This window comes from Salmo salar, unplaced genomic scaffold, assembly GCF_905237065.1.
Source record: "Salmo salar unplaced genomic scaffold, Ssal_v3.1, whole genome shotgun sequence".
NCBI classification, from domain to species: Eukaryota; Metazoa; Chordata; class Actinopteri; order Salmoniformes; family Salmonidae; genus Salmo; species Salmo salar.
In genome coordinates this window covers 48,646-63,018 of record NW_025548413.1, presented here as the reverse complement: position 1 = coordinate 63,018, position 14,373 = coordinate 48,646, and the positions used below count along the sequence as shown (strand labels likewise).

Here is a 14,373-nt window from a genome sequence, read left to right as displayed (position 1 = left end):
ATCCTAATTTAAAAATATATGGCTCATGGAAATATGTGTGTAAATATGTATATGTATGTGTAGCAAAAAAGCTGAAATAAAACTACGATATTTGTCCTCTGAAGAGGGTGGTGGAGGATTGTTGTTGCTTTTTTGACCAAGATTTACAGCCCAGTCAGATCAGGGGTGTATTAATTAGTCACCCACCGTAGCACAACGTTTTGCAACAAAAAAGTAGTTTCTTTTGGACAAATTCAGGTAGTGTTGATTTAGGATCAGGTCTGTTTCCTAGTGAATACACTGCATGGTGTTGAATAGGAGGGTTGATCTAGGATCAGGTCTGTTTCCTAGTGAATACACCCCATGGTGTTGAATAGGAGGGTTGATCTAGGATCCGGTCTGTTTCCTAGTGAATACACCCCATGGTGTTGAATAGGAGTGTTGATCTTGGATCAGTTCTCCCCGGTCCAAATGATTCAGAATTATTCTCATACACTGTTACGAACCGGCTCATAGCCTGTAACAAAGAGGGAGACAACGCGGAGATATAGAATAAAATATATTTATTAAATAAAGTGAACTATATACAAGTTACAATGGGGTGTGTAGTCAGTAGTGGAAGGGAGTGGATGTGTTCACAGATGGTGATAATGAGGGCTGTTGAAAGGTGCCAAAACAAATGAACACAACGAAGCCCCAAAATGCCACAACCAAAAACAACAGTGTGTCTGGGTGGAGAGAGTCTCCTCAATGAATGGGGGAAAGGTGTATTTATCCCCGGGACACAGCCGAGCCCAGGTGTGTCCCATTTCACTGACGACCCTTCCAGCTCCGCCCACCGACATCCTATTAAAGAAAACAAGATCAAAGAGAAAGAATTCTGCAGACAGAGTGGGAGGGTCGTCACAGTGTGACAGAGCGGGAGGGTCGTCACAGTGTGACAGAGTGGGAGGGTCGTCACAGTGTGACAGAGTGGGAGGGTCGTCACAGTGTGACAGAGCGGGAGGGTCGTCACAGTGTGACAGAGCGGGAGGGTCGTCACAGTGTGACAGAGCGGGAGGGTCGTCACAGTGTGACAGAGCGGGAGGGTCGTCACAGTGTGACAGAGTGGGAGGGTCGTCACAGTGTGACAGAGTGGGAGGGTCGTCACAGTGTGACAGAGTGGGAGGGTCGTCACAGTGTGACAGAATGGGAGGGTCGTCACAGTGTGACAGAGTGGGAGGGTCGTCACAGTGTGACAGAGTGGGAGGGTCGTCACAGTGTGACAGAGTGGGAGGGTCGTCACAGTGTGACAGAGTGGGAGGGTCGTCACAGTGTGACAGAGTGGGAGGGTCGTCACAGTGTGACAGAGTGGGAGGGTCGTCACAGTGTGACAGAATGGGAGGGTCGTCACAGTGTGACAGAGTGGGAGGGTCGTCACAGTGTGACAGAGTGGGAGGGTCGTCACAGTGTGACAGAGTGGGAGGGTCGTCACAGTGTGACAGAGTGGGAGGGTCGTCACAGTGTGACAGAGTGGGAGGGTCGTCACAGTGCGACAGAACGGGAGGGTCGTCACAGTGTGACAGAGCGGGAGGGTCGTCACAGTGTGACAGAGCGGGAGGGTCGTCACAGAGTGACAGAGCGGGAGGGTCGTCACAGAGTGACAGAGCGGGAGGGTCGTCAAACACACACAATATATAAAATGTTTTTTTCTCCATAACATTTGTGCACTGTTACTATCCATTCTACCATTAGGTTGGTAGCCCAACACTGTTACTATCCATTCTACCATTAGGTTGGTACCGCAACAATGTTACTATCCATTCTACCATTAGGTTGGTACCCCAACACTGTTACTATCCATTCTACCATTAGGTTGGTACCCCAGCACTGTTACTATCCATTCTACCATTAGGTTGGTACCCCAACACTGTTACTATCAGTTCTACCATTAGGTTGGTACCCCAACACTGTTACTATCCATTCTACCATTAGGTTGGTACCCCAACACTGTTACTATCCATTCTACCATTAGGTTGGTACCCCAACACTGTTACTATCCATTCTACCATTAGGATGGTACCCCAACACTGTTACTATCCATTCTACCATTAGGTTGGTACCCCAACACTGTTACTATCCATTCTACCATTAGGTTGGTACCCCAACACTGTTACTATCCATTCTACCATTAGGTTGGTACCCCAACACTGTTACTATCCATTCTACCATTAGGATGGTACCCCAACACTGTTACTATCCATTCTGCCATTAGGTTGGTTCTCCAACACTGTTGATCTGAAGCTGTGACCAAAGACAGGGGTCCAGCTCCCCAAGAAGGTTGATCATCCTGGAACTTGACTCATTTCCTTTTCTCAACACCATGTCGATGATGTCACGTGCCTTCTCTGCCCTCTCAGCTATCACCTTCACTGACTCCATTTCCTCCTGGTTGATGACTGTGTGTTGCAGGAGTCCGTCCAGCAGTTCATTCAGGGCAGGTCTTGACACTCGTTTCACAAACTCTGTCCGTACAGAACGCAGCTGCTGCTCTGCAGAACCAGTCAGACTGCTCTCAGCCGGACCTCCTGCCCCCAACACAGCACCTGAGAGAGTCAGGTTACAAAATAACTACATTTGTACATTTACATTTCAGTAATTTAGAAGCAGACTCCTAAAATAAAAGTATTGAGAAAACATTATCTTTTACAATAACGACCTGAACATATCACATATTCACATTTAGGGACGGTTTCACAGACATAGAAAAACAGTCTGGAGCATTCAGAACCAGGCTACTCTACATCAAGTCCTGGAGGAGATGTCATGGGTCATTCAGAACCAGGTTAATCTACATCAAGTCCTGGAGGAGATGTCATTGGGTCATTCAGAACCAGGTTAATAATCTACATCAAGTCCTGGAGGAGATGTCATTGGGTCATTCAGAACCAGGTTAATCTACATCAAGTCCTGGAGGAGATGTCATTGGGGCACTCAGAACCAGGCTAATATACATCAAGTCCTGGAGGAGACATCATTGGGTCATTCAGAACCAGGCTAATCTACATCAAGTCCTGGAGGAGATGTCATTGGGCCATTCAGAACCAGGCTAATCTACATAAAGTCTTGGAAGAGATGTCATTTGGTCATTCAGAACCAGGCTAATCTACACCAAGTCCTGGAGGAGATGTCATTGGGTCATTCAGAACCAGGTTAATCTACATCAAGTCCTGGAGGAGATGTCATTGGGTCATTCAGAACCCGGCTAATCTACACCAAGTCCTGGAGGAGATGTCATTGGGTCATTCAGAACCAGGTTAATCTACATCAAGTCCTGGAGGAGATGTCATTGGGCCATTCAGAACCAGGCTAATCTACATAAAGTCTTGGAAGAGATGTAATTGGGTCATTCAGAACCAGGTTAATCTACATCAAGTCCTGGAGGAGATGTCATTGGGTCATTCAGAACCAGGCTAATCTACATCAAGTCCTGGAGGAGATGTCATTGTTCTTGAAGACAGTCTTTTATAATCAGGACTAGTCCAGGTCCTACAGTAAACCATGTTGACTGACCCTCAAGTCATTGGTTTGTATCTCTCATGTTTACTTACTAGTTGAATGGGTGTCAGTGATGAATTCATCTGAAAGAAACAAAAATAGGTTATATCACTCTAAATAGCATCTGTCAGAAAAAGTTATGATTGACATATTCTCCTACCTGTTGGTACAATTTCTTTCCATACTATCCTCTCATCATCACCGATTAACTCCATCTCAATCCCTGTAATTTCCATAACCACCTTGAAAAAGCTTGGTGTGGTGTCTCTATGTATGAGACGAATCCTCTGGAGAGAGAGAGGGAGAGAGAGACAGGTTAAACAAAAACATGGTTAAACATCAATTAAAAACACAACACCAAATCTTCCTCCACAGTAACTCAACACAACAGCCTCTGAATACCCCATATACTCAAACAGATCAATGTTAACCATTTTGTAACAGGCAAACTCAACCCTCAGTCTCGCTGCCAACATCCCCTCCAGCATTCCCACCACGTCCACAGACCCCTGTCCTCGAATACTGTTCTTTCATGTTTTTCAAATTGCTAATTTAGCTGCCCCTGACACAAAGTTAAGAGAACTTCACCCCTTCTACTAAACCTGTACTTTGTCCCAAATATAAACATTTGGGAAGAGAAAACCTCTCCCACACCTGAGAATCAGCTAGTGATCAAGTCAATCATCCCCACCAACATGGGACACTGTAAGAACAGTCTTCATCCCAACCGTGGAGTGGACCCTATCTGAAGCTGACCTGCCCACAGCGATTCACTCTTTCCCCAATTAACTCTACCTGAGGAGACCCCCTCACACATCTTTAGAGCGTTTGAGAGAACCTTAACATCCTCACCCCCTGTAATAAAAACTGTCACGTCATCTGCATACGCAGACAGTGCTATCGTGGGATCCTTCATTACCCCTGCCACAGAGAAACCAGTAAGCCTCGCTCTTAGAAAACAAAGCATTGGTTCAATTGCCAGACAATATAACTGCCCTGAAATTGGGCATCCCTGCCTAATACCCCTATGGATAGGGATGGGGCAGCTCAACCCAACCCCCCACCTTCATCATACATGATGCCCCCAGCATACAGTAAACTCATCCAAGACAAAAAAACATCCCCAAACCCAAAGGCTTTCATTGTTTTGAACAAGTACTGGTGGTCCACACGGTCAAAAGCCTTCTCCTGATCCAAAGAAAGTAAACCCACATTCACATCAGACAGTTTACAAATGTCAAAAACATCTCTTATCAGAAACAAGTTCTCAACGATAGAGCGGTCAGGTACACAGTCAGACTGGTCCTTGTGGACCAACAGCCCCAGATATTCTTTGAACCTGTTTGAGAGACACTTAGATATCATTTTATATTCTGCACACAGCAATGCAACAGGTCACCAGTTATTTTAAAGGGCCAAATCCCCCTCTTTTGGCAACAATGAAAGCACAGTACGTTGACAGGATACAGGAAGAGAATCCTCATGAAAAGATGCACACACCACTTCATAAAAATCCCCCCCAATAGACAGCGGGGGTAGCACCCCAGTGTTTATAGAACTCAGATGGTAAAACATCGATGCCAGGGGCTCCGGGGTCCCTCTGAGTGAGCAACTTCAATTCAATAGATTTGATGTCCTGTTCAAGGGCCCTGATAGTCTCTTTAACTTCAATACAAGACAGAGCAGTATACTGTTGACAAGACACACATATTTGGGCCTTCCCAACCTCCCACCATTGTCTCAAGGATTCAAAAATTCTAATTAATAACCCTCAATGTTTTCCAGAACAACAAAAACTTTTCCCAAAACATGGCGTCATGTAAAATCTTCACATTAAAATACCAATAAGATGATGACCTTCATGGACAGGACAAGTGAATATCAACAGTAACAATATGGTGATCAGAAAAACCCTCAGGAGTAATGTCAACCCTACTACAGTAGTGATCAGATACATACAGCCTGTCTAACCTTGCTGCACCGACACCACCTTCATTAACTACTACAGTAGAGCTCAGATACATATAACCTGTCTAACGTTGCTGCACTGACACCACCTTCATTAACTACTACAGTAGAGATCAGATACATATAACCTGTCTAACCTTGCTGCACCGATACCACCTTCATTAACTACTACAGTAGAGATCAGATACATATAACCTGTCTAACCTTGCTGCACCGACACCACCTTCATTAACTACTACAGTAGAGATCAGATACATATAACCTGTCTAACCTTGCTGCACTGACACCACCTTCATTAACTACTACAGTAGAGATCAGATACATATAACCTGTCTAACCTTGCTGCACCGACACCACCTTCATTAACTACTACAGTAGAGATCAGATACATACGACCTGCCTAACCTTGCTGCTCCGACACCACCTTCATTAACTACTACAGTAGAGATCAGATACATACGACCTGTCTAACCTTGCTGCACCGACATCACCTTCATTAACTACTACAGTAGAGATCAGATACATACGACCTGCCTAACCTTGCTGCACCGACACCACCTTCACTAACTACTACAGTAGAGATCAGATACATACGACCTGTCTAACCTTGCTGCACCGACACCACCTTCATTAACTACTACAGTAGAGCTCAGATACATATAACCTGTCTAACCTTGCTGCACAAACACCACCTTCATTAACTACTACAGTAGAGATCAGATACATACAACCTGTCTAACCTTGCTGCACCGACACCACCTTCATTAACTACTACAGTAGTGATCAGATACATATAACCTGTCTAACCTTGCTGCACAAACACCACCTTCATTAACTACTACAGTAGAGATCAGATACATACAACCTGTCTGACCTTGATTGATTGAGTCATCGCCAGCTGCTATCATATCAGAAATATCCATATCCTTCTCCTGATCCTCCTCAACTGAGGACACAGACCCCTGACTCCCCTCTGCCACATCCCTCTCAACACTCCTCACCTGTACCACATTACTCGTACCGGGCATCTCCTCCACTACCTAGGAGACTAGCCCCACCTGAACCCCCTCCTGTACCCCATTACTAGTAGTGGACATCTCCTCCACTACCTGGGAGACTAGCTCCACCTGAACCCCCTCCTGTACCCCATTACACGTACCGGCATCTCCTCCACTGCCTAGGAGACTAGCCCCACCTGAACCCCCTCCTGTACCCCATTACCAGTAGTGGACATCTCCTCCACTACCTGGGAGACTAGCTCCACCTGAACCCCCTCCTGTACCCCATTACTCGTACCGGGCATCTCCTCCACTACCTGGGAAACTAGACCCACCTAAACCCCTCCTGTACTCCATCACGCGTACTGGGCATCTTCTCACCAGTCTGGGGAAATGGCTCCCCAGATCCATCCTGAGCTCCTACAACAAAAATGTTCTGCTGCACATCAGACGCTATGTTCCCCTCTGTTACAAACTGCAACTCAGTACCCTCAACACAAACAACTTGTTCCTCAGCAACAGGTGCTTGTGGCTGCTCCTACCACTGTCAGCCCACCTCTCCCTACATCAGTGAGTCCAGGCGTTACGAGGACCACCTGCAAGCATGTCACTTATGGCCAACATCCCCACACTCAAATCACTGTTGACTACCCGTACTAGCATAAGCCATATACAGTCTGATGTCATACTTGACTTTAAATGATAACTCCAAAGTCTGCTCCGGTGAATCCAAAAACATAAACACCTGTCGCCGAAACAACAACCTTTTTCAGAGTCGAGTGTTTGAAACCCAATTTCCCAAACCGCAATAACTCGCGTTCCAATCGCTCATTTGCAATAAAAGGCGGTACATTCAAAATCGTAACCCTTGTTGACGGAGAAAAAGCGGCGTAACTTTTTCATAGTCTACCTTCTCTCCTACTGAGACCAGATACTCCTCCACAGTGACAGTAGCTTCAGTAACACACCTCAAGCCGTGCCCAAGTGGCAGGGACAACGACCCCATGTGGGTCGCCATCCCCACCAAAACCAGGACAATTCAACAAGAAATACAATATATCTAATTCTACCACTGAAAAAAACCTGAATCAGCAGAAAAAGGAAAACCACCAAGAAAAGTAAACAAGAAAGAAACCACAGGCGATCTAACTCCAGACAACACTCACACTCGCTCATACGATACCCAGCATGCACCAAACACTGCCAGCATAGAGAGAGAGAGAGAGAGAGAGACAGAGACAGAGACAGAGAGAGACAGAGAGAGAGAGAGAGAGAGAGAGAGATGTGACTTAAATGTCAGATTCATGTTCTTAGTCTGCAAAAACTGTACCGGTGATGGAGGTAGAACAGGGAATGTTCAGTCTGAAGGAACTATTCAGTTTGAAGGACTGCTCTGGTCTTGTGATGGGAATCCTTTTAGACCCTTGAAACTTTGATTCCTGTTCTTCCACAGCCTGTGAAACGAGGCATGGAATACACAGCCAGTCAATGTATAGTCTAATTCAAACATTATTCAGAAAACTAGCAACACACTTATCTTCATTTAATGAGTGTCAACATAAACTGCACCACTGGTTAGTTAAGGTCATCTCTATAATAATGATACCTCACCTGCATTTGGCCGGGGTTACTGGGGAACAGGTATAGACGTGGAATTAGTGTTTCCCTTTTCACTGTCAGATAGAGCATCAGCTCACAGTGGACATCTACGTTCCAAGAAAATATATATCTCAGTATAACAGAGATAGCTGAGAACTTGGGATGGAGAATCTTAGCATGGAATCTGGTGACCTCATGCACTTCCTCTAAAGACACTCCATGTTCCTCTACATGAAGAATCTTCATCTCATTCCTCAAGGAAGGGTTGGTCCCTGAACAACACAATAAAAAGGAGACAGAAAGACAAATATTGTATTATTCATCCAACTAAAACACAAAGAATATGCAGTACCAGATCACAGTAAACTCAAACTCCCAGAATAGTTCATTCATTCATTTAGGAAGTGAAACTCAGTTACATGGAAATGTCTTTCTGAATACTATTTCTATATGGTTTTACCTAAACAGACACAGTGTGGCACATGAACTTCCTCCAGTTCACCTAACTCCATAGTGATGTCCAGCAATGGACCACCTTGTGTGTACTGCATGTCTTTCAGAAGTTGACTGTAGGGTTCCCAGTTCCTGAAGTGATACTTCAGAATGACATCTCTCTCACACAGCCAGCGGAGCCCAGACACTGTGCACTCATAACTCCCTTTGGGTGTCCTGTGTCTGAGGGCAACAACAAGATATGGTAGAGAGGGTCAATGGTCAAATGGAGATGTTGGATTAGAAGACTATTCCCAAAGGTAATGGGGAAATACACTAGCAAGTAGAATGAAATATTAAAAGTAGTTATTTTACCTGAACATTGTAACTCCCTGGACAGTGGAAGTCAAGGGTTCAATCTGAAGCCAGTGTGTGGAGTCCTGAACAAGGACAAGCATGTCAGTAATACATATGGGGCCTGTTTCCTGGACACAGATTGAGTCTAGTGCTGGACTAAAAAGCATGCTCAATGGAAGTTTCAATAGAAAGTTCTTTAAGGTCCAGGACTAGACTTAATCTGTGTCTGGGAAACTGGCCCATTAACCAAAGTAACTAATCTAATGTATTTATTCAATGTTACATGGAATGCTGGTGATTTATCAAATAAACTGTCAAATGACAAAATATGACAACAGCTAAAATCCTGCATGACTACAAGCAGAACACAGGACTGTCTATTTCCCAGTATGAATGGTTGGTCAGTACACACCTGGCTTTGAGACTGTGTTTATATTACTAAAGCAGAACACAGGACTGTCTATATCCCAGTATGAATGGTTGGTCAGTACACACCTGGCTTTGAGACTGTGTTTATATTACTAAAGCAGAACACAGGACTGTCTATATCCCAGTATGAATGGTTGGTCACTACACACCTGGCTTTGAGACTGTGTTTATATTACTAAAGCAGAACACAGGACTGTCTATATCCCAGTATGAATGGTTGGTCAGTACACACCTGGCTTTGAGACTGTACCTGACTCCTGCAGGTATGTAAAAGTAAGAATTGACATTATGACTTACCTCAACATGGTCACAAGTCTTACAGCTCTGAGGAATCCCTGAAGTCAAAAGTAGTTATTTAAAATGTACAATCTCATGGAATATTGAATGAATAATTATTAAATAGACTTGTAATAAAAATGAATATAAGTGATCAACAGTCTCAGAATGTACACTCATTAGCATACCATAATCTGACATTAGTGTTATATTAATTAATGTTTGTGGAAGCAGGAAACAACATCGTTCTGGTCCATGTTTTGTAGATGTTGGGGCCTGATTTCTGGTAGATCCTAGGATGAGAGCTTAAAGGTAGAGTCAGCTAAATGATTTTGTACGAGCAGCACCACAGATATTGTGATGAGCAAGATGCCTGACTTCTCTCTCACACAGTCACACACAGTATCTGCCTATGTGGAAGGGTTCTCTTCACTCTCTAACAGAGTGTTAGCCACGGGACCAAAACAGCAGAGAATTTTAGCCTTGTGCTCCAACACTCTTAGTTGTTGTAGAAATTGACCCACTATGCTGTTTAGTTTGTGCATCTACGTCATATTGCTGACTATACCTTTAAGTTTGTTTTGACCAAATAGATCATGATTGTGTTCCTTGCCTGGGACTCAACTACAATGAACGCTTAAAACAATTTTGATTTAAAAACAATTATCAGTTACTAACAGTCACATTTCTCAGGTCCAGGCTTGATACAACTCTCTCCACCATGGTCTCTGGTGTCCTCAGGTCCAGGCTTGATCCAACTCTCTCCACCATGGTCTCTGGTGTTGGTAAAGCAGAAGGATAGACTGAGATTAAACTAAATACAACTTATAAAGGCTTCATATAGCATACATACAGTCTTCATAAGACATACAACAAGTTTATATGGGGTGAGAGAACAACTCCCTATGTAGGGCACATTGCCTAAATGTGACATAACCCACTATGTCAACTTTCATATAGGCAATACTGACAGGTGACATTGCATATCTTGAGGAAAGCCCTTAGAGGTGTGAAGTCACCAGGTAGTGGTTAGAGAGAGAATGACATTACAGAGAGGCTGTTCTATTTAACAGGTTCTGATGCCCTCTAGTGGTTAGAGAGAGAATGACATTACAGAGAGGCTGTTCTATTTAACAGGTTCTGATGCCCTCTAGTGGTTAGAGAGAGAATGACATTACAGAGAGGCTGTTCTATTTAACAGGTTCTGATGCCCTCTAATGGTTAGAGAGAGAATGACATTACAGAGAGGCTGTTCTATTTACCAGGTTCTGATGCCCTCTAGTGGTTAGAGAGAGAATGACATTACAGAGAGGCTGTTCTATTTAACAGGTTCTGATGCCCTCTAGTGGTTAGAGAGAGAATGACATTACAGAGAGGCTGTTCTATTCAACAGGTTCTGATGCCCTCTAGTGGTTAGAGAGAGAATGACATTACAGAGAGGCTGTTCTATTTAACAGGTTCTGATGCCCTCTAGTGGTTAGAGAGAGAATGACATAACAGAGAGGCTGTTCTATTTAACAGACTGAAATTAAATAGAGGACAGGAATCTACTAACACATTAAAACACACCACTACTACTAATCTAACTGTCTGTAGGTCCAACAGAACACATTAAAACACACCACTACTACTAATCTAACTGTCTGTAGGTCCAACAGAACACATAAAAACACACCACTACTACTAATCTAACTGTCTGTAGGTCCAACAGAACACATTAAAATACACCACTGCTACTAATCTAACTGTCTGTAGGTCCAACAGAACACATTAAAACACACCACTACTACTAATCTAACTGTCTGTAGGTCCAACAGAACACATTAAAACACACCACTACTACTAATCTAACTGTCTGTAGGTCCAACAGAACACATTAAAACACACCACTGCTACTAATCTAACTGTCTGTAGGTCCAACAGAACACATTAAAACACACCACTACTAATGTAATTATAGAAATGATGAAACAAATGATAAAACATCGCTATGACTCACCTCTGAATGTGTTGGTCATCTATCTGACACAGGGTCACTGAGGAGGAGGAGGAGCAAACCCCAAACCCAGGATAGAGGGGTTCAGTGAATGTGGAGTAGAATGTGTAAAGGTGTGTCAGTGTACCAGAGGAGGACACACTATAGAAGGACAAAGTACCAGCTGGCCAGTCCAGATACACTCCAACTCTGTTAGAATGAGGATCAGAGATGGATCTCCTACTGACTCCAGCATGGTTAAATGAGTAGAAGCCATCAAAGCAGATTAAACACCAGGACTTCCTATTGGTTCCAATACCACTGTGAAGCACCCCTCCCTTCCTGTTCATTCCTTTGTACACCACACCAATGTAAGCCATGTCACCATCCATGTCACCATCCCTCTCCACCTCCCAGTAATAACGAGATCCAGATAAGCCTTCTCTGCAGAGAACTTGGGGATGATAGTCAAATCTGTCTGGATGGTCTTCATAATGCTGCATCTCTTCCACCCGTGTCACCTTCCTGTTCCCCTCAGACAGTATCAGGTTTGGGTTTACTGTATTTGGGTCCAGGGTGAGATGACAGGCATCTGTAGACAAAAGGAGAGTTGAATCAAACCACATCTTCATATAAAATGTTGTTTTGTAGGTACAGAACAAGAATTGATTAGTTACTATGTTACTATAGTTCTGAATATTCAGTTAATTAGGATTAAAGACTTACATTTCCTCAGCCCTGATTTCAGCCTGCACTCTCCACCATGATCCACACTGTAGGAGAAACAGGTTATTGACTGACAAAGACCTAATAAAGCTGTCAACATTTAAACCATATTGTTGTGTTCTGGTGCACTATCCAAGTTCATCACTAGAGACATACAGGTATTCTATCCTACCTACTGCATACAGAACAGAGTACAATTCATTACTAGAGACATACAGGTATTCTATCCTACCTACTGCATACAGAACAGAGTACAATTCATTACTAGAGACATACAGGTATTCTATCCTACCTACTGCATACAGAACAGAGTACAATTCCAACAGGATATCAGAGATGCAGAAGAAGAGTATTCATGTGGTGATGATGTATGCTGTGTTGGAGTGCTCAGCCTGCTGAGTAAACTTCCCCTTAATTCTACCATCATGTCCTCATGTTACTGACCCTACATCACTACATATGACACAACCACTGCTCACACTATTTGGACATCTATTCTGACTTACTTCAGCTTCATCAGTTTATATGTGGGATCCACCAGAGCAGCTGAAAGCAGTCCTCCTGCAGAGTCTCCTGGGTGATTGTAGCTCAGGTCCAGCTCTTTCAGGTGGGAGGGGTTTGACCTCAGAGCTGAAGACAGAGCAGCACAGCCCTCCTCTGTGACCAGACAGCCAGACAGCCTACAGAGAGACACACAACAGCTGTCTAGGTTGATGTACTGGTGTCAATCATCTTGTAGGACACCCATACATTTGTCCATGACACAAACATTGTGAAGAAACGTCAGATTTTCAGAGTATTTGTTTTACTAAGCTCAGTACCGACCTGACTGAAACAGCTGTACTTACCCCAGTGTGTGTAGTTTACAGTCTGGATCCTCCAGTCCAGCAGACAGCAGTGTAACTCAGCTCAGTACAGACCTGACTGAAACAGCTGTACTTACCCCAGTGTGTGTAGTTTACAGTCTGGATCCTCCAGTCCAGCAGACAGCAGTGTAACTCCTGAGTCCTGCAGGTCATTGTCTCTCAGCTCCAGTTGTTTCAGTTGTGAGTTGGGTGAACTCAGGACTGAGGCCAGAACTGAACAGCAACCCTCTGTCAGACCACACTGACCTAGACTAGAGGGAGTAGAGAACATGATTAACACATGTTTAAAACATCCACATAATAACTCATACTGAAGATATTTAACTCACACTAGTGTCTGTATGTTGCAGAGTGGACTGGTTAGTCCAACACAGAGCAGCTCCACTCCTCTGTCTCCCAGGTCATTGTAGCTGAGGTCCAGTTCTCTCAGGGGGGAGTTTGGTGTCTGCAGAGCTGAGGCCAGAGTCTCACAGGATTCATATGTGAGTTTACAGCCAGCCAGTCTGGAGAGAGGAGATATGTCAATACACTGTTAAATATGCAAAACATTAAGAATAATGAGATGCATTAAGACAACAACAGAAGGACACATTATTAACCAATGTTAACTTTTTACAACCATTTTCATATTTTCATATATTTGTAGTATATGTTTTTACAAGATGAGTGATGAGAAGAGAATCGTCCAGCTCATTGGGTCTCTCTCTACACTTCCATATACCATGTCATGAAATATGCAGACAGACGGATTAAAAGCGTGTTTACATTGTAATACTTCTGACAGACAACTTCTAACTCCGCACATAACTTATGGAATTATAGCATTCCCAGAAAGCATGAATTATTGACTCATTGTTAGTTTTACACTTAAGACATGACTCTGTTGTTCTGCTGTACAATTTGTTAATTTTGTCTCGTGTAATAAACTCTATACATTAGTTTATACTGGATTAATCATATATTTTTGCTAACTTTAATTTTGTTAGTTATGTTCCAACATTCCCTCCATCTTGTGACCAATATCAGTTCTTTTTAAGTCTTGGTTCCTATAGTTTACATTTTTTACTAAAAACACACTAACTCACTCAATATATTTAACCTTAGTTTGATATATTTATCACATTTGATTAATGTTTCTGCATATTTACTAAGATGTTCAAATAATGTTAAAAACATAACTACAAATATATAAACACTATAAAGACAGTGGATACTGAAGATATTTAACTCA

General features: G+C 43.3%; 1 protein-coding gene across 1 annotated transcript; it reads right to left on the bottom strand.

The window, feature by feature from the left end:
* Nucleotides 1-2,114: 2,114 nt before the first annotated feature.
* On the bottom strand, nt 2,115-13,639 carry LOC106592908 (uncharacterized). Its single transcript, XM_045712354.1, has 14 exons — nt 13,472-13,639; nt 13,220-13,393; nt 12,783-12,956; nt 12,277-12,323; nt 11,575-12,142; nt 10,254-10,351; nt 9,597-9,634; nt 8,889-8,953; nt 8,542-8,756; nt 8,094-8,353; nt 7,813-7,936; nt 3,677-3,803; nt 3,570-3,599; nt 2,115-2,564 (listed from the first exon to the last, which is right to left on the bottom strand). The coding sequence occupies exons 3-12, from the start codon at nt 12,791-12,793 to the stop codon at nt 3,784-3,786; spliced, it is 1,446 nt and encodes a 481-aa protein (XP_045568310.1). The 5' UTR covers nt 12,794-12,956; nt 13,220-13,393; nt 13,472-13,639; the 3' UTR covers nt 2,115-2,564; nt 3,570-3,599; nt 3,677-3,783.
* Nucleotides 13,640-14,373: the final 734 nt, after the last annotated feature.

Bases quoted from the DNA above. Each gene is read 5' to 3' on its own strand.
- LOC106592908 (XM_045712354.1), bottom strand. The intron at 10,352-11,574 runs GTGAGTCATAGC...TACCAACACCAG, and splicing joins GATGACCAACACATTCAGAG to AGACCATGGTGGAGAGAGTT. The intron at 3,804-7,812 runs GTACAGTTTTTG...CTCTCTCTCCAG, and splicing joins CTGTTCTACCTCCATCACCG to AGGATTCGTCTCATACATAG.